The following is a 21,835-nucleotide window of genomic DNA, read 5'->3' on the forward strand; positions in this document are numbered from 1 at the left end:
TGTAAGAAGAACTTCATGAGCTGGTGAATGTAAGAGTTTCTTCAATAAGGCACACAAAAAAGCCACTTGGCAATATCTATTTAAGTGGAGGATGTGTATATCCTACCATTTAGCAGTTCCTTTCCTAGGTATGTGCCACAGAGAGACCCTCATACATGTATCCAAGGAAACTCTGACATGAACGTTCATAGTAGCATTTTTTTTTGGCTTTTATTATTTTAAACTGGCATGTCATAATTGTAGGAGGGTACTTCAAAACGTTCGTGGAAAAACAGAATTAAAAGATAATGTAAGGGCTGCCCGGTTAGCTAACTCAGTAGAGCATGGTGCTGATAACACCAACAAGGGTTTGGATTCCCATACCAGCCAGCTGCCAAAAAAAAAAAAAGCAAATCTTTTTTCTTTTTGAAGACACCTTGTACACATTTATGGGGAACTGTCTGATATTTCAATACATGTATACAATGTGTAATGATGAAATCAGGGTAATTAGCATATCTATCACCTTAAACATTCATCATTTCTTTGTTTTGGAAACACTCAAAATCCTCTCTTCTAGCTATTTCAATGTATACAATAAATTGCTGTTAATCATAGTCACCCCGCAGTGCTATAGAACACGAGAACTTATTCCTCCTAGCTGTAATTTTGTGTCTGTTAACCAACCTCTCACTATCTCCCCTCCCCCATACCTTGCTGGGAAAGGTACTCTCTACTTCTGTGAGATCAACTTTCTTAGTTTCCACATATGAATGAAAACGTGATATTTTTCTCATTGTGCCTGGCTTATTTCACCTGGCATAATGTCCTCCAAGATCATCAATGTTACCACAAATGATAGGATTTTATTCATTTTTTATGGTTGAATAGTATTCCACTGTGTATATATACCAAATTTTCTTTATCTATTCATCTATTGATGGACTTTGGTTGATTCCATATCTTAGCTACTGTGAATAGTGCTGCAATAAACATGGGAATGCCATATTTCTTTGATACACTGATTTCCTTTCCTTTGGATATATACCTAGCAATTGGATTGCTGGATCATATGGCAGTTGTATTTCCAGTTTTTTTGCAGAAGTTCAATGATGTTTTCCATAATGGCTGTACTAATTTACATTCCTTGCAACGGTGTATAAGAGTTCTCCTTTCTCCGGATCCTCACCAGCATTTGTTATTTTCTGTCTTTCTGATAAGAGCTATTCTAACTGGAGTGAGATGATATCTCATTGTGGTTTTGATTTGCATCTCCCTGATGATTAGTGATGTTCAGCACTTTTTCGTAGACCTGTTGGCCACAGCAACATTCTTTACGATAACAAAAAATTGGGAACAATCTAACATGGACTTTGGTAGAAAAATAAAAATATCCATGTTTTAGTTAATAGAATGATATAACTTTCCCAAACATAATGAGGAGTGACAAAAGCAGATTGCAGAAAAGTACATACAGTATGATTTTAGTTATATAAAGTTTTTTAAAAAAAGAAAATAATACTAAATTTTTTTCACATTTAATGAAATCATAAAGAAAGGCAAGGGAATGATAAACACCAAAATCAGGCACTGCTTTTTTCTGAGAGACAGGAAGAAAGGGAGTAAAATGTAATTGGGATGAAGAACACAGGGAGCTTTAAGTATATTTATAATGTTTTATTTAATGATAAAATTAATTTTTAGAAAAAGTGAGGAAGGAAGAGATAGAAAACTGTTATACTATTACAAGTAAAAAAATTAAATATTCAATAAAATTCTCTTTAATACTAAAGAAGTTTAGAGTTTAGGCAATTCATGATAAATAAGGTGTCATTAACTTATGGTCACAGCTTAATTTCACAAGAGTGCTGCCCTGTGTGTTCACCCACCTTAGACATCAGATGTGGTTGCAAATGCTTATAGTCTGTTCGCAAAAGTCAAATCCACTTTCAAAGAATAAGTGTTTATTATCTTTTAATAACAAAGATATTAAAAACATTTTTTTTCTAAATCCTAAAGGCAGATTTGAAGATAAAAGTCCCTCTGCACCCCCCTTTGGCCTTATAATAAATCCTCATCTTATACAAACCATTGAAATATGTGTGGCTCCCCACATATTGACTTTTTTTTTAATTTTAATTTTTATTGAACCAAAATTGATTATACATATTTTTGGGTTTCAGTATTGAGATATGTTGATCAAATCAATATTACTAACATATATATTGTTACAAATTGTAATTATTCTTTATGCCCCTTGTCCAATCCCTCCTCATCCCCCTTTCTCTCCTACCTCCCCCCCAATCATCCTAGATTTCTTCTCACCCTCTGAAAGAATAATGGTTACTCTGTTGATTTGCTGCCCAAATGATCTGTCCAAAGCTGAGAGGCGTGATCAGGTCCCCCAATATTATCAGAGCAGATGTCTCTTCTGTCACTATGAAATGGGCTCTGTGGAGACAGACATCCTCCTCCTTTCTTTATCTCTGCTGGTGACTCTCCTTGTGTTATCTCACTCTAATGGCTGGTGGACCATCTGCGTGGTGGTTGTGGCATCTACCCACCTTTGTGGCAGCCATGGTTATCGTGGTAGCTATGGTGGGCTACCCACCTGGAGGAGATGTTTTTGGCCTGCTCCATGGTGCTGGCAGGGTGCCTGGTTGTGGAGAGTGTCTGATCCCCAGTTCTATGCCTCAGGTCACTGAGTGGGTCCCAAGGCACTGGCATGGTGTGCCTGGTTGTGGGAAGGGGGTCCAGTCCCCTTCTCCATGCCCTGGATCCCTGGGTGGGCCCTGAGGCACTGGCACAGGGTGCCTGGTTATAGGAAGGGAGTCTGATCCCCTTTTCCATGCCTCGGGCCCACAGGCAGACCCAAGGCACTGGTGCAGTGTGCCTGGTGGTAGAAGGGGGATCTGGTCCCTTTCTCCATGCCCTGGTTCCCAGGGAAGGCCCTGAAGCACTGGCATGGGGTGCCTGGTTGTGAGAGGGGGGTCCGGTCCTTGCTTCCATACCGTGGGTCCCAGCATGGGTCCCAAGCTGCTGGCATGGTGTGTCTGGTTGTGGGAGGGGGATCTAGTCCCCTTCTCCTTGCCCCTGGTCCTTGAGTGGGCCCCAAAGTGCTGGCACAGGGTACCTGGCTGTGGGAGGGGGATTTGGTCCCCTTCTCCATGTCCTGGGTCCGCAGGTGGGCTGCGAAGCACTGGCCCAGTGTGCCTGGTTGTGGGAGGGAGGTTTGGTCTCCTTCTCCATGCCTCAGCCCCTGGGTGGGCCCTAATGCGCTGACCTGGCATGCCTGGTTGTGGGAGGGTGGGTCTGGTCCCAGCTCCTTACCCTGTGTCCCTGGGTGGGCCACAAGGTGCTGGTGTGGTGAGCCTGGTTGTGGGAGGTGGGTCCGGTCCCTTTCTCCATGCCCCAGGTCCCTGGGTGGGCCCCGAGGCACTGGCATGGGATGCCTGGTTGTAGGTGGTTCAAGTCCCCTTCTCCATACCTCAGGTCCCCAGGTGGGCCCCACAGTGATGGTGCTGTGTGCCTTGTTATGGGAAGGGGGTCCAGTCTGCTTCTCCATACCCCGGGTCCCCAGGCAGGCCCTGAGGAACTGGCACAGTGTGCCTGGTTGTGGGAGGGGGGTCTGCTCTGCAGCTCCATACCCCAGGTCCCTGGGTGGGCCCCTAGGCATTGGTGGTGTGCCTGTATGTGGGAGTGGGGTCCAGTCCTTGGCTCCAATCCTCAGGTTCCCAGGTGGGGCCCCGAGGTGCTGGCAGTATGAGTGGTTGTGGGTGCAGTCCTGCCCCTGGCTCCATGCCTCATGTCCCCTGGTGGACCCCAAAGCATTCATGGTGTGCCTGGGCCGGAACTAAGTTTTTGTCCTTTGTTTGCTTCTAAAACAGGGGAACTTCCTGTGGGAACCAGTACTTGAGCTGTGTGGTTGAGGTAAATTGCTGCTTTGCTGCTGTTTCCCTAGGGAAGACTTTTTGTGCAGCTCAGGGTTTAATGGTTGACCTTATAGGTACTTCTGGCTCTGCAGATACTTGATGTATCTGGGTTGTGTAGAAATTCTGATCTGGGCCTGAGTTTTTTCATCAAACTGCACCCCATGCAATTCTGCATTCCCGATCAGTCTCCTCTGAGTGGTCCTGTGCTGATTGGGGGGTGGATTGGCTGTCCTTGCTGTGCCCCAGTGTCCTCCTGGTGGGCCCGTTTCTACCACCGCCCATGCTCCAAACACTTCCCATGGGACGGGCCCTGCACTCATCCCTTATGATGACTCACCTGCCTCTGAATGGCTCCCCCTTTTCAGCTGTTCTGGCTCCTCGCTCCTGTGTGGGTCCACGGGAACCCTGTTAGTTGTCTTGCTGTCTCAGGGGCCACCAAAGTCCTCTTCTCCCCTTCCGCCTCCAAGTAATTCCATCTAAAGGGCACAGCTGTGGCTTCTGCCAGCTCCTGCTCCATGTGCTCCAGCATTAAAGTGGCCGCAGCCCGAAATGCTGAAAGCAGTTTTTTCTTTCTCTTTTAGTGGTTTCTCCTGCCTTTGTGAGTTCCATAAGTCTCTCCTCCTCTTCACATGAGCCCCAGTGGCCCCAGCCTGGCTGATGTTACATTTTTATAGTTGTAAATTGGTTGATTTGTGGGAGAGAAAGGGGACCGTCTATTCTGCCATCTTGACCAGAAGTCCATATTGACTTCTTTAAAGGAAATATTATTCTGGATATGTAAACTCTGATATGTTTGTTAAACAGTCAATCACAACATGTAGTCATTATCTTTCTGAAGTTATTATAGACGTTGCAGCTTGTAGTCCCACCTAACATTAATTGAATTTATATATTAGTCATATAACTCCCTCTTTTGAAATTAAGCTACTAACCTTATTCAATACTAATATTTCTGATTGTCATATGTATCATAATGGAAAAGAACCAACAATTTTCCCAATTTCTGATTTCTGTGTCTCACTGATAATGTTTATGCTTTTCTTTATTGTTCATTAGATTATTCAGGAAGATTAGGGAGAAGTGTGTATCATACACACACGGAAAGCACAATTAAGACTTTGGGCATGGAGTGTAAGCCTTATTGGCCAGGTTACTTGAACAAATCATATATCATCTCTAGGCCTCATTTCTTTGTAGTAAAATGAGCCTTACTTGGAAGGGTTGTTATAAGGTTTAAATAAGACAAAGGCTCACAAGGCACTTAGCACCGTGTCTGGCACATTGTAAGCACTCAATAAGTGCTAACATATGGTGAAGATGATGACGACAGTGCTGCATGTATATGAAATTGACTTAAATACCGAGATTGGTAATTTTACCATTCAAATAAGAGTAAAAAACAAAGAAAAACAATAAATGGGCTCACCTTTCAACTACCTCACAACTTACCCAGTATCAATTTTATTACTTAGGTGGTGTTGCAGCTGAAATGATTCAGGATGCTGATAGGACCCTGGCAAGCCAGGACAACCCCTTAATGACGTGGGGAGGATTAGCTTCAGGGTCGGGTCCATGAAATATACACTTTTATGTCTCTTCCTGTTAGATGAGAGAACCACTATTTCTGCAGGAATTTCCTTCTAATGTCTCCCTGATAACTTTTACTGGCAGGTGTACCTGTCCCTCAGCGGCTGTAAGAGTTGGCTGCTACAGATCACACTTGCAACTTACTCCAGAAAATTGCTCTCAATGCAAAGGAGCAATGTTGCCCAGAGATTTGTAGGAGATTGAGGCTGGGCAAGAGGGAGGCCTACAGCAGCCAGTGACTGACTAGGAGGATATAAAAGCTCTCTTGTCTCAAGGTGGTGTAACTCAGTGCTGCCAATCCTGCTCCAGAAATTCCTCCTGGACTCAGGCTGAGGCTGGGCTTTAGCTGAATCCTAGTCTTTGCCCAAATTTTCCCATGCCCTCTTCTGATTCCTCACTCCTCACAGTCCCTCAACAAATCCCTCACACAAGAATTTCTGTCTCAAGCTCTGCTTCTAGGTAAACCAACTGTTATGGATTGAATGTTTGTGTCCCCCAACCCCCTATTTATATGATGAAATCTGATCCTCAATGTGATCGTAGTCAGAGGTGGGGCCTTTTGGGAGGTCCTGAGAGTGGAACCTTCACCACTGGGATTACTGTCTTCATAAGAAGCAGCCGGAGAATTAGCTCCCTCTCTTTTCTCTTTCAATTCTATTTTTCCATGAACTTTCTGAAGTACCCTCATCTATCAGTAGGTCCTAGGTGTGGATGAATGGCATCTCTAACTGGGAAATTTGAGGAAGGCTTAATAAAGGGATTGTTTACAGATGTGTGGAGAGTGTGTAGGGAAACCTCAAGGTAATGAGCAGTCCCCTAAGGCTGGTAATCACAGGACTGGATGCGACCCCCAAGGACCAAGGCGAGGGTGAAGCACTGGAACCCCGAGAGCCAGCACAATGTGGAGAAGCCTGACAGAGCTGTGACCTTTGGGGAAGAACACAGCCAGCTTGTGGTGACCCCTCCAGGAGGATACTGAGAGACTAAATACACAAACCTCCCTCTGTCCCTCTGATTGACTGCTAGTGTTTCCCATGGGCCAAATGATACTGGAAGCTAGAAGTCAAGGGAGCCTCCTGAGGCAGTGCAGAAAGGTTTGAGAGGCACAGAGCAGACGGAGAAGGTTGGAGAGGGGGGTCTGGAGGGCAAACAGAAGATATCCAACATAATCAGCAACTCACTCCTGCAGACAGCGTTTATATTCTACAGTTGCCACAACCTCCACCATTCTCTATTGTTCTCACACCAAAGCTGAATTATAAGTTGCCATTTATCATCATGCTGGCACTATGGTGTTTCTTGTAAGACAAAAACCATTCTTCTACCAATGTGTCTATCAAAAGTGAGCAAGGAACGATAGAGGACCAAATTCTTCAAGAAAAATGAGAGAAAAAAAAGTATTACAATGTGTTTAATACATAAACAGAGCATACCTTGGTCTTCAAAAAAATTTTTTTAGATACCTTGCTGTTTCATTCGTGAGATCAAGTTTACTATCTTTGATAGCACTTTGAATTTTGAATTGGAAAATTATCTTTCCAGTTTTGAGCGTAGTCATGTTTAGGAGGATAATTCTAGGTGACTTTTTGTTATGATGGGAGCTGAAGGGTTAGGACCCTTCCTAATCCTACCATGTGGGCAGAAACATGAGTTAAGAACAGTCAATGGAGTTCTCTTTCCAGGGACTTGGACTCATGAGTGAGTTACTCAAGGGCAGTAGTTAATTTCTGTTGCTTCCAGCCAAGAACTCTGACTGAATCATTACCTAAACTGAGTAGGAGAATCATTAATAGGTTGGTGTTTAAATATGCTTTCTGACATTGAAAATTCTTCTAACTCAATTTGCCAGGGAGAGAGCTATAGAGAAATTTCTGAATTCAGATGAACCCCTGAAGATGAGAGGTACCTGTTCAGCACCTATTACTTTGCCAAATTTGCAGATAAAGCTGAAGATGGTGACTATGCCCCAGCCTACTTTAGGAGGGCATACATACAGCCTAGTATTTTCCCTGAGGAAACAGAATGAAAACTGTCACTGAATTAGATGATAGATGTCTGCATTATAAAAGCCAGGTTGACTTTCTGCCTATACTGTAGTTGCAGGAAATACCAAACAAAAAAGATGTGTCACACTGTAACCTAATACTCATGTAAGAATGGGACCTGACAAGTTTATTTTATTATTATTTATTTTATTTATTGTGTTTAATCTTATATGTTTCTATATTACTCTCTAATATCAGCAGGCAAACAACTGGGACACACAGAAAGTTTGCCATCTTTGAAATAGTGCTTAATAGGATTCCATCGAGTTGACACATTCAGAATGTATAATAGCAAACTACCAAGCAGGGTGATGATAATAATAATTAACATGTGTCAAACACCATACAAAATGCTTAAGTACCCTGTTTCAATTAATTTTTACAACAATCCAAAATAGTATTTACTTTCATATTTTATAAATGAAGATCCTGAGTTTTAGCAAAGTTTAGAATCTTGTTTAAGTTTACGTAATTTAGCTGATAATTTCAAACAGAAGGTGGAGTGACATATTTAGTTACTAAAATAAACCCTTAAGGATGTGTGATGATTGTGACAATATAGGCAATATCAGCAGATATTTCAAAATCAATCATAATAATAGTAATAATAATCAGTAATATTTAAGTCCTTCTGATATGTCCAGAACAATGCTTAGCATTTCACAGATGTGGTAAGAAATAATTTGTTAGAAAAAAAATTTGTAATTTGTTTTCAGGAACTTAGATCCTTGATTATTATTCCTTATTTTTCTTATATTTTTTATTTTCCCTGAAATAAAAAAGCTGATAGGTTCCTTCCCATCAGAGTTTGAATAAGCTCAAATCTTTTCAGTCTTAGGCAACAAATTCTTATCCAAAGCAAAATAAATAAGACCTTCCATCACTTTATTTTCCCATATGGAAAATATTTATTACTTATCTCATGTTCCTCATTTTTATATTAAAATTTCTGGGAAGAGGTGTTTACGTTGACTGTCTCAAGTGTCTAACCTGTCATTCACCTCTCAACACATTTCTGGACATGGGTCGCCAGACCCCCTTCAAGGAAGGAATTGCTGTCACTGAAGGGAGGGTGGTCTGCAGACAGCCTTCATCTGTCTGCTCCTTCCAGGTCTGCCACGGCTCCAGAGTCATTTTGTACAAGGTCATGCCCTTCCCAGGGGGACCCATATATGGTAATGAGCAAGGTGGTCTGAAAAGGCCAGATATTTTGGCCTGAAGGAAGATAACTGATGGGCAGCATTTACTCCGGAAGTTCATGTCTGGTTGGCTGAAGCTGTCAGGCTTTTCCCTCTTTCTTTCACCAATGTTGATCCTGAAGAGACAACTTTTAGCCTGAATTCTATCCCAGCATCTGTTTCCAGAGAGCCCAACAGGTGACACCATTGCAATCAGCTTGGCCTTGATTGCTGCGGTGAATCTTTCTGAGGTCTCCAATGATCTACATGCTGGCAAATCTAATAGGCATTTCTCAGCCATCAGTTTACATAACTTGTGGTGGAATTTGAAACAATTAAGGAAAAATTACAGTGGCAGCCAAAAGGATTAACGCATTCCTTGCGGATACATCACTCATGTATTGTTTCATTCTTAAATATATGATGAAGGGCTTCAAATATCATGTAAAGTATAGGAATATAAACATGAATAGGACAGAGTCCTTGTTTTCTGGGAGCTCTGTTTAATGATGTTTCATTGCACATGGAGAAAGAAAGCAGAAACAGAGTAACTTCTGGTTTCCAGCTTGGGCAACTGGGTGGTAGAGATATTGCTGAGGTAGAATCTATAGGAGGGATCATTGGTTTAAAGAGTTCAGTTTTGAGTCTTATGAGTTAGAGGAACTTGTGGGATACCACACAGAGATGACTTCATAGTAACTGCAGCAGAGACCAAATTTCAATAAGTTGAAGACTGAGTTTAAGTTGAGAATGTGGCAAAGGATGAATAGGGACAAGGAATTTTCAAACCTGGCCGAGCATCAGACTCATCTTTAGAGCTAATTACAAATGGATTCCATGTTCCTTCCCTAGAGTTTCTGATTCAGTTGACCTGAGGAGGAAGTTCTGTATTTTTACAAACTCTCCAGCTGTACAGTGTTCGGTTTGGATTCTCTGGAAAGCAGACACCAAGATGGGGTTGAAAATGAAGGATTTTCTTCCGGTATGCGTGTGAGGGGTGGGGTGCTAGGGGGTACGGATACATGTGTGAGAAGAAATGAGCAGGGAGCTGGAGAAGGCTGGAGGAGCCATCAGACTGCATTGTGAGTCTGCCCCAATGAAGGCAGGAGATGGGATGGTTGGGTAGAAGCATCTCAAAACACTGTGCAGAGTAAGGTATGTTTATCAAGGCTGTCAGGGAATCCTCAAACTAAAGTGAGCCATGGGAGGAGTGTTGTATCTTCCAGGCAAAGGCCTATGCTAGTATCCCTGACACAGACAATCACTGGGTACAGCAGCCTGTAGGAAGCTTGGTCTTGACACAAATATGGTGATAGATTTCAGAGCGCAGCAGCTGGGATCTTAGGTCAATTAAATTCCCCATAGTTGAAGGTCTTTGAGGCATGCTCTCATATGGCTGCCACATATACCCTACTATTTTAAGATAATAGGATGAGAAAAGAAAGATAGAAATGATCTGAAGTTGGAGATCTATTTGGGTCTAAGGCAAGGTTTCATGTTGTTTTTCAGATGGGAAAGATTTCAATGTTTGTAAGCCTGGAGGAGGGAATACGTACAATTGGAGAAGTTAGGTATAAAGAAGAGGCAAGGAAGGAGGGAAAGAGAGGTGAGGAGAGAGAGGTAGGGGCGGGAGAGAGAGAGAGAATGAGAAAGAATGAATTGTGGAGGAAGAAGTCTCCAGAGAAGGCAGGAAGAAATGGGATCCAAGGTGTTGCGGCTTTGAATCTGAGGCGTGACATCTTACGGGTATTCTCTGGGACAGAGACAGTCTAGGATATGAGTTAAAGTTATAAGTTGCAGGGAGTTGAAGGGGATTCCACTTGGTTTTCTCATTTCTAACACAAAATAGGAGTATCAGGGCCACTGGTTGAAGGCTTGGTCTTGAACAGAAGGTACCCCATCCTCTGAGGCTGAAGCAAAAAAAAGTGCAAAGAAAGACTCTTTTGTAGACATGGGATTAACTTAAGGGAGAAAAAGGCTAATGGCCTCAATTTTTTTACAAAGTAGAAGGCAAGTTCATCTGCTGAAGATATTATTTATTTGTGGCTCATCTCACATGACAAAATTCCATATATAAAACTATAAAAGAAATCATACTCAGTACATTAAAATTAATACTTCAAATATATGTTTTTATATTAAGATGATTATCTATTATATAAGTCATTCACAGGTGTATACATATGTCTGTTTCTTGGTGTACAAACCAAAACTCTAAACTATTCTCTTCATTTAATTTAGAATTTTAAGAACAAACATTATATTGAATTTATGCTATTCTCAATCAGAAAAAAAAAAATTACTGGAACTATCCTGTCAGTGTATTGTGTATATTTGCTACCAAACCTCTTTTGAACCAAGTAATTTTATCTAGTATTAAAATAAATTAATTGCATGGTCATATACTGGCTAACCTTATCTAAGAGTAGATATCAAAGTATTTCATAATTGGAGGGAAATTTGAGATCAGTGGTTTCTAATCTGGAGGCCTCAGACCCCCAGAATTTATACATTCTGGGAAAAACCGCTTAGTCTAATCCTGTTAATTTGCAGATGAGGAAACTGAGAGGATAAATAATTTATTCAATATCACATCATGGTCTGTTAGGATTTGCTTATTTCATATTTTAGAAGTTGTGAAAAAATTACCTAATTTTATTTTCTTGGGTGTGAGGCTTTTGCATTTTTTTTATCATGGTATTTAGTGTTCTTAGCATTTGGAACCCAAATGCTTCACATTTTGTTTTTGGGTTGCTTTGAAATGAGTATATATCAATAGGGCCTGGTTCTAACACTAGGATTGATTAATTTGTACTCCCTCTGCTGGCCACTTTCCAGCAAAGTGGTTAAAAAAAATTAAATAAAACAAAACAAAAAAAGTTTTAGAGGTAAATTGAAAGCAAAAGCAAAAACAAAACTTCATACTAAAGAGGTGCTATAAAGGGCTAATTATTTTCAAGGTCTATTCTCCCATTCTTCATAATTTTAGGGTTTTCCTCATTCACCTCTACTCTAGTACTTTAAACAGAATACAAAATTAAATTGTTAGCATATGAATCTGCAAAAAGAAAACTTATTAGTCTTTTATAGTTTAATCTCAGATGTGCATAGTCTTGTTAAATAATTAACATGTATTCACATTTAGCAAATAAGGATACACTTTATACAAAAGTTCTGCTACTATAGTTTTCAAAAACATTTAACCCACTAGCAGGAGAGGAGACAGTTCTATCTTTTTTAAAGATAGATAATTTTAATTAAATACAAAATACTATCATAATTAGAGGGGCAAGCAATAGTTTTTCTTCTTGTGGAATGTATGAAAATATCCTTCCTTGTATTCTTTATGCTTCTTCCTTATGTTTTTTAGACAGGATAGTCATCTCAAGTGATTTTTCTTTCCTTCTTTTCCCTTTTTTTTGGGGGGAGGGGGGTGGAATTGCCTATTGACGATCTAAAAGGAGTGACTTCATAATTTTAGTCAAAGTAGAAATGAAATATTTAATAATTCTTACATCTCACTAATGCAGTCTTCTGAGATATTGATTAAGCAGAGAGATCATTTTCTAGGTTCAAAATTTTAAAACTTTATGAAGATAATCAGAATTTTATAACAAATGGTAATAGGTAGTTTTGTGCATTCATTTGCTGTGCTATCCAATAACATATGCCGATTAAAACCTAAACTTTATATTGGCATTTAATGAATACAGCTGAATGATCAAAGCTGAATGCTAGTCATTGTCATAGATACAACCTGAAAGAAAAAAATACAAATTTAAATATAGCAATATAAAACATACTCTTTAAGTGTTCCAAGTTTGGAAATGTTGGTGATTCATATTCTTCTGGTTTAGGATTTAAAAAGTAGAACTGGTCTACTTTATGAAAAACTAGTTAAATGAAAGCCCATTATATTTAACTTTCATTGTTTAGTATACAATTCCCACAACACTTCTGGATAGATTTATTCTCTATCAAAAAGAGACCCCAAATTATTTTATTTTATCTGGCACTTAATTAAATGTGTGTTTTGGTAGTCATTCTCAATGAGGTTAAAAATATTAAATATCAGCAAGAATCATAAGTTTAAAAGACTAAAGGGCAACATGATTAGCACTGTGCTTCATTTCAATTGAGATTAATTTTTTAGATCACAATTTAGAAATATATGATGCTTAGGGAATACCAGTATTTTTGGTTATGAACTAAGCATCTATTTATTGGCCAAGTACACATATTTATTTGCCTAAAAGGAATTCTTATTAAGATTCACAGTACAATAAAAAATTCACCAAATATACTTCTGTTTTCAAAGAATATAAATAAGAGGTTTCTTCTTGATTTCCAGTCCTGTGTGAAAACGATTTCCCCCTCATTAAACCAGGTCATTTACCTTTCCTAACATTTTCAAGTGATTCAAATTGTGATCAGATTAGAAGGCTCTAATTAATCCAACAAGCTATTTTTGGTATTTGTAAAAACAATAAATTCTCTGTTACTGTTCTGTGTGGTGGGTGCTTTATGAGACTTACCATCAGCAATATCATCATAGATCTCTCCATCACTGCAAATGTAGAAAATAATTTTTATTTTAAAGAAAATATCTTCTTAACATTTAAGCAATATAAAGAAAAAAGGGTACTAATATGATTTTATATAACACAATTAAGGCTTTTAAAGGTACAAAGTTACATACTATGCAATTATAAGTGGGAAGAAACTTAATATTCTCTTCATACTTAAGAGAATGTGATGAAAATTAATATATCTCTTTAGTATGAAGAAACTTAGTATATCTCTTCTTTCGTTGGCTTAATCTAATTTTTCATTTGACACACAGAATAATAAAGCATGCCTCAAGAGCAGACTATGCCTTACTCATCTTTGCAAGAAGTGTTTGTTGAACTGAACAAAAAGAACCACAGTTACAGTGCAATACTCCGTCCGGGCCTAAATTCAAAGCCGTAATGAATTTTTATATCCATTAATACCAGATTCATACTTTCACTTGAATTCAAATGTTCAGTGAAATACAATAATATTTGGCATAGGAAAGGCCTGCATCATTTTTATGTTTCTAATTATAACTTAGTAAAAATATACGAATATTAGTTACAGAACAAGTCGCCGAGATAGTTATTATGGTGGTTCTTATGTTATACAATTCTAAAAAATATTAATTATGATTATAGGCAGCATGCATAATAGTAGTTTCAGCTACTTTTACTATTTTAGGTTTTGCCCAGCCCTGGATCTTTGTGAAATATTCTATTCAGCAAACATACTGAGTCCCTCCTGTATACCAGGAGACATAAATATGAATAAGACACAAGCTTTGACTTTAAGCAGTTTACAGTCTAATGGGAGGGAGAGTGATATATAAGATATAAAATAGGAAGTATTATAAATATTAACATAGCCTTGACATGTAGGACACAGTTCTAAAGCTCAGAAATGTAAGGTGGCTTTGTCACTGAGCCCAGACCCGCTCTTGGATCCTGTATTATCTCTGGGTTTTATCATGGAAGCAGCAGCAGGCCTTTCAAATTGCTGCCAACTATGGCAGATGCTGTGAGTTCCCTATGTCTTCTGTTTGGATCCTTTCTCTGAAATGGAAGGAGGGTTTGGCTAATGGAAATCTGATACAAATGGAAAGAGGACAGATTATCCTGATGTTCACTCAAAGAACATTGAAATATTCTCTTCCACAGGTGGTTGAAGCAATAAGAATTTGGAGAGTATACTTTTTAAAGGATGAATTCTTTCTTAATCAGCCTCAGATAATAACTGATGAAGATTTCCTATTATTTGCCACACATTCTTTCCTTAAAATGTGTACCTTTCACAGAGCAAAACTTATTGAAAAGTCCCATGCCTACCCCTGCAATTAACACGCTGAGGAAAACAAAGGAATTATGATTCTTTCTCTGTTTACTCTCTGCTAGTGTGCTGACATGATTTGTCTCTTTCTTTTTGGTGTCAGGTTGTTTATAGATACACAGTTTATGAATCCTCCTTCATTTTTCATTATGCTGAATTGCTAAATCTTTGTATTGGTATCTGACCTAAACTGATAATGTTCATTTCTTGCATTGGGTTACTCAGAAGAGAATCTTAGAATGTTTTGGGGAACTCCAATGGCACTCTAGTACCAGACTGTGACAGGCTGTGACAGTGTCTTATTCATAAGAATAGAAGAATCATTGACTACTATCTTTTTTCTGGCATACTTCCAAAAAAGGCAAAATAATACTCTACTATGCCTGGTGTGGGCGAAGAAAAGCCCTCAATGAGGGGCTAAACTATAACAGTTAACAGGTGATATTAGCACCTGTTGTGCAGACACTAATTTGCCCCTAATTAATTTAATTCAACCAACTGTATTAGTCAGCAAGTGAAATGTAAAGTATTAATGAAAGGGTTAGTGGCTTTGACCTGCCTGTCTTCAGTGTTTGCTGAGTGGAGGCCCAATGAATAAATAAAATTATGAACTGTATAATCATGAATGAGAAAGCTTCTTGCCTACGTGAAAGAGTGGCACTATATGAAAACCTTAACTTTATATGGATACTGTCATACTGACATTAGTATAGCATATTGTTTTTAAATTTATTTATGATAGTTCAGTAGGTTACATTATTTAAATGATATTGGGAATCTTAAAGGAAAGCACAAAATTCTTTTTACAATTATAGTAGAAGATAATGGGCTTACTTGTCCACCAGATAATTCCGAAGGACGTAACCATCTAGGAAGGAAAAAAGAAATAGATTTTATTAGTAGTACAGTTTTGAAAAATCTTCAATATTTCTTTTAAAAATTGAAATCCAAGTGAATAATTATTATACTATAATATATTGAATAATTGTGTTTATCTGTGAATGTGACCCATTATTCTTGGGTCCACTTTTCTCTCATGTCTTTCTTCTTTTCTTACTTACTTTTCTCTCTCTGACATGTCTCTTTTTCCCTCTATTAACAATCTTTCCTCTTTTCCCCTTTAGATAAAAGAAAAAAATATTCATTTTTTTTCTCTAAACAACTGTAGGTCATAGCACACAGTTCTTTCAAACTTTAATCTATTTTTTTCAGGTTGTTATTCACATGACCCAGTTTTAGGAAGAATATAGTAAGCATAGATTATGAAAGTAGTTTATAGGTAAGTATTTTATTTTATTTATTTTTTGAAGGGATTTTTAAAAGTAAAATAAAACTATTTATTGACTACTGTTACCAGTACTTACAATAAAGTAAGCAATATACAGTTGGATAATATTTTGATTACTACAAAGTTATTGTTTTTCTGGCTTCCGCTGAACCAGTAATCCAAATGCTGAAAAGATTGAGCCTACATGTAAAGAATGAATTGGGATAAAGAAAAAACATGCAGATCAATAGTTTAGATTATGAAAGTTTGTTTACCCATTTATGCCAGCAAGTCCTAAACTGCCACCATCTCTAACCATCTGATTAAGTTTCAATGAGCCAAGTCTTAGACATTCCATAAATCATGACCTTTTTAGTCAATACAAGACAGGGATTTCAAATTTTTGTAAAGGAAGGGCTCACCAGAAGAATCATTAAATGTTCATTTAACTAAGACTTTCTTAGCTAATTAAAACACATCAGAATTTATCTTGTTTCCTCATCTGGGTAGGGAGGTTGTTGGTAGTGATAAAATTTTTCTTTCAAGAATTTTTCAAATAAACCATTGCATTTACATGACTGTAGCTATAGATATGGATTCTGATATGGCTCTGCTTTGAAATTATGCAATTTAAATTGCCCAATCAATTATAGACTTATTTGTTTAATTTGAAAGGTTATGGCTTCAGGAAAAATTTCAATTTAACTTGAAGTATTTCTTAGGTTGTTCAGAATGACGGCATCTCAGAAACATGGGCTTACTCATGGTTTTTGTTTTGGTGAATGTTTAAAAACAAATACGCAAAAAAAAAGAAATCCATTTACATATATATTTTATGTATACATACACACAAAAACAAAGAAAAACCCCAGAGTGGTCCTTAGGCATTTGAGTTAAACAAATTCTGATGGAGTAATGACTACGGAAATTTCTCCCAACATTTGGAAAAGGCATTCTCTAATGCAGAGAAAATAACATACCACGGTATCAGATGTTCTTTTCTGACAAAAAAAGAAACTACAGAAAGTTTTTATTTATTTGTTCAAACTAAGCAGAGCTGGGTTTGTACCCAAAGGAATGGAAATCATCATGTCGAAGGGATACCTGTACTCCTATGTTTATCGTAGCTCTATGTACAGTAGCCAAGAGTTGGAACCAGTCTAAATGTGCATTGACGGAGAGAACTGGATAAGGGTAATGTGGTATACATGCACAATAGAATACTACTGTACCATAAAAAAGAATGAAATTCTGCCATTTGTAGCAACATGGATGAACTTAGACGAAATTATGTTAAGTGAAATAAGCCAGGCACAGAAAGAGAAATACTGCATGTTCTCACTCATAAGGGGGAGCTAAAAAACTAAACAAATAAATAAAAAAAGAAAGAAAGAAATATACAATATTCACAGTACTTCATTGAACTTTCAAAAGAAGAAGACAGAACTGAGGCCACCAGAGGTGGAAAAGTGGAAGGGGGAGGGAAGGATTAGCGAAAATTGGTAAAGGGCCACAAAAAATTAGTACATTGTGTAATGCTGAATATACCAATGATCCTGATTTGAGAGTCTCATATTGCACACAGGTATTGATATTCAACACTGTACTTCATAGATATGTACAGTCAATTGTGTTTCAGTTAAAAAAACAACAAAGTAACCAGGGTTATCGATGCAAAAGAATCCAAAATATCTCTCAATACTACTTTCAAAATGAACAAATCAAACTTGATTTTCATTAGAGTGTAGTTATTTCTTCACACTAGTAAATAAAAAACCAAGACCCAGGTTTTATATATATAATACATACACACACATAAATAAATAAATAAATAAATAAATAAATAAATAAATAAATAAATAAATAAATAAATAAATAAATAAATAAATAAATATATATATATATATATATATATATATATATATATATATATATATATATATATATAGCAATGCAAACAATTATTGAGCTTAGTCTTCTGTACAGGAATGCCGAGCTAGTCTCTCTTCATAAAAAGCAACTACAATTTGAGGACACTTCTCTTTGTCTCTTTTCCCAGGACCAAGTCTGCCTCATCTGAATCCTTCCATTTCGTGAGAAACATCGATTCCCCACTGCTGTCTGTTTCATCACTTCTTTCAGGATCAAGACCTCTGCAAAGCCTCCTGATTTGTTAGCAGCATCTCTTTTCTTCTTTGATTTGCTATCATCAAATTCACCGTCACATAAAGGTTTTCCTTTTCTATCATCTTTTTCTTTACCAGCTTTTTGAGACTTAAGAAATGCTTCCATTAGCTCTGGACAATCTAAATTTTCTTCAGATTTCCAGATATTGTCAGTATCTGTAAATCCCTTCCACTGCAGGAAATATTCCACTTTCCAGTTCACTACACGTCAGCTCAGTACTTATTCTAGCACAAATTCTTCAGGCTCTGCCTTTTTGACTTTCTTACCCTTTCCATTCTGTTTCTTTCGCATTTGTTGCAATACAGTTTTACTGGAGGCCATTTTTTTATTGTAGACTTAAACAGCTTTTACTCACCACTTCTAAGCTGCTCTGGGTCATGGGTCTGTGGCGTCTCCAGCTCTGTGCACCTCAAGCTCAAACCACATCCCTTTGGAAGGGTTTTGAAGTGGTTTTATTGGGATATTAAAGCAACCTTGCATACTAAGATTTTTTATTGTGGTAAAAGAAATATTTGCTGTTTTAACCATTTTTAAACATACAATTCATTACATTTGCAATGTGGTATAATCATCACTTCTATCTATTTCCAAAACTATTTTGTTATCCTAAACATAAACTCTATACCCATTAAGCATTAACTTTCCATTATGCCTTCCCCCCAGTTTCTGGTAGTATAGGTAAGTATTTTAAATACCACAGATCTAAGACTTACCTTTTCAAATTTTATTGTATTGAGCAGAGTCAGAACTGTGTTCAACTTCCCTTTGAGAGGCCAGCAGCTAATGGCTACTTAGGAGGAACTTGACTTCTAAAAGTTCTCAAAATAGCTCTCTTATTCTCAGCATGGGAGAACTTTCTCTGCTGTTTTTGCCATGTGACAGAGTGTCAACACTTGCGTGTCCTCATTCATGTGACAAAAGTATTACTAGAAGAACACAGACCAGGGATTCTAGTGATGCCCCAGTTAAGCAGAAAATAAAACATATTTTATACAAAAAAAGCCAATTTTTTTTCTTAAGCACCTTGTATTTGCCCCTCATTGTACAATTTTCCTAAGGGAAAATATGGGCTATTTTCTAGAGGAAATGTCGGCTGACCTCTAATTAATATTACTAACCTTTAGAATTGTTAGTCTTGTGTTAGTGCCTAAAATTTGTTGCATGCCTGAGGTTAGTACCATTTATTGCCTCTTCAATACAGTCTCTAAATAATTTCATTAAGTCAAGCTATTGGTTTTGGTCTACTTTAGATCTAATTTTGGTTTTAAATCAGAGTTAATGTGTTAAAAAATTATAGAGGACACCCATAAGCCAAAATTGATACAAGTTATAAATTTACTTAAATGTATTGATGTCATATTGCCATTGATTCAACATGAAAAGATTTTTTTTTAAGTTAGGATCATACAATGGACATTATAGATTAAAATGTAAAAAAATGAATTTTCCCTTGAAGTATTACAGGGTAAAAAAACTCCACCAAAATATTTTATCAAGAAGTTCACTACTTTTTAATGAAAACTGTTTATAAGCATCATATTTGAAAACAAAATTTTCTTTGAATTCTTGTAGTATGAAAGTAACAAAGCATGTGTCAAAATGGTAAAAACAACATAAAGTAATATTTTACTCAGAGTATGGAAAGTTAGATTACGTTATGCCTTTCTTTTTATTTCAACTAAAATAAAATTAGCAAAGATGATTAATGTAAGGACATCTACAATTAATATCTATGATCCCTGGGTAACCTTTGATAGCACAGCTCATTTCATGTTAACAGACTTTCTTTTTAAATTAAGATATACACATCTAGCCACCAAAAAGTAAAAATTAAAAATAAATAAAGAAATTAAGATATACATTATAATTTAACATAATTTTCAAGAGGGGATGAGCTCATATCTAAAAAATTCAATTCTATGCATGTCTCTCAAAAGAGAAAATCTGTGTTGTTAGAAATAACAAGCTGTCAGAAAAAATTATGGATTTTGTGTCAGGGTTCTAATAACTAAAATCTGTCTTTATACCTATATTTGGAGCTAAAATAAAATTTAAACAGTTCTCTGCAAACAGTAATAGAGAACTTTTCCATCAGTTTAAGTGAGTGGTTCTGTTTTTATTTTGGATTTTCTCTTAAAATGAATTAGAAATTAAACAATACAATATTTAATGTTCCCATGATATATTTATGTTTATGTTAATAATTTTTTAAAAATGACACATATGAACTGAAGCCCTTAACACTGAAGTCAAACTCATTGTGAGTTGTTAGGGCTTCGTAAAGTCTCACTAAAATTTGAAGATAGAAAATTAGAGAAATGTATAAGAAATTATAAACTACTGCCGGAGACTGAAATTATTCGAGCATCAAATATGTATTTTTTTAAGCCTGCAGAATATTATAAGAAATAAAGTTCAAAACAAAGAGAATGTAATCATCATTTTTAGAAATTAGAGATTTTTATTTTCCTATATTTTTAGGTAATCTACTTTTAAAAACTCAATTGTGCTAAAATTTTGCAGCCTGGGATAAAATACTATATGTAAAGAGCACTAAAAGTCCTTAACATGACCAGAGTTAGTAATTTGCGATATACAGCTTAATTACCTCAATTCACAAATTAATTATAAAAAATTCTATTCTCTTAGATTCTCAACCCCCTATTAGATTTCTTCCTGTATCTTCCCTGCTTATTCTAAGGAATAGCTTTCTCTTTTGTTGAATACTCCATTGTTGTTGATGTTGTTGTGTGTGTATTTGTGTGAGATACATAAGAATCAATGACTGTGAATATTACTTAAGAAAAATGTATCTAGGAGATGGAGTGTGGGATGGTACTATGCCGCTGTATTTTTGTTCTCTGAAATGATGTGATAATTTGGGGCTCATTAGCTATAAAATCACTATTATATAGCATTTTTACAGTGTTAATGACTTTTAATACAGCATAGGTTTTGCTGTCTAGTATCTTTAAGAATCTCTGATAAAACTTCTTTCTATTAAAAGCATGATTCATGACAGTGTCAAAACAAATGACTTACCATGAATTTTTATATAATCTCTCCATTATGCTTCCTAGAAATAATTTTTTTTTTTTTTGTAATTGGGAAATGTTCTATTTGCTCACGTGTTACAAGCACATTCACCATAAGGAATGTTAATAAAAAATACAAATGAATGAAAAAATCATCAAAAAAACACAACTCACCATGGTTCTGTACCATGTAGAATGGCTGCCATGTGTAGCTAGCTTTATAATATGTGGGTGCTAGCACACCAGGGATTCTCACATATATGAAATTATTATTTGGAAACCTCACATTCACAGATCAGAAGAGTGTGGCTTGGAAACAAATGTTTTGAAACATGTGGTGGGATAGAGCTGGTTAGGAAAGTAACACCCACCCCCCATATGTGCCAGTTAATTTCTTCCAAAAACATTTGCTTGCTAAAGTACACATGTGTCTCAGGACTAATGACTCACCTTTTAGAAGGGCATTGTGAATATAAAATTACCAAAGAAATAAAAAATAATCTTTGGAAAAATGGAAATGATCTTTGTTCTAATATTTTCACATTTTTTACTTAATAAAAATAATATTTCCTTATTATATCATTTGTTATGAGCAAATCCAAAAATAAGGTTAAATTTACTCAATTTGGCCTCATGCAGTTTAAAAACAATAAAATCATATTGCATAGATTTACCCAGGCAGTGGGACAATGTCCAACTTCAAGGGAAAAAGCTCATAATAGAAAGAAAAAACAAAATGTGG

The 21,835-nt window shown here is 36.8% G+C and overlaps 1 protein-coding gene and 1 pseudogene across 1 annotated transcript in view; both read right to left on the reverse strand.

Annotated features, from left to right (window-relative positions):
* FYB1 (FYN binding protein 1) overlaps window positions 1-21,835 on the reverse strand; it is a 121,737-nt gene that overhangs the window by 20,622 nt on the left and 79,280 nt on the right. Inside the window, exons 16-17 of the mRNA XM_063087549.1 lie at window positions 15,439-15,472; window positions 13,257-13,288 (exon numbers count right to left, since the gene is read on the reverse strand). Coding sequence (XP_062943619.1) covers window positions 13,257-13,288; window positions 15,439-15,472 — 66 coding nt within the window. The remainder of the gene's footprint in view (window positions 1-13,256; window positions 13,289-15,438; window positions 15,473-21,835) is intronic.
* LOC134371004 (chromobox protein homolog 3-like) lies at window positions 17,833-18,379 on the reverse strand (annotated as a pseudogene).

This window comes from Cynocephalus volans, chromosome 2 (genome assembly GCF_027409185.1).
Source record: "Cynocephalus volans isolate mCynVol1 chromosome 2, mCynVol1.pri, whole genome shotgun sequence".
Taxonomy (NCBI): domain Eukaryota; kingdom Metazoa; phylum Chordata; class Mammalia; order Dermoptera; family Cynocephalidae; genus Cynocephalus; species Cynocephalus volans.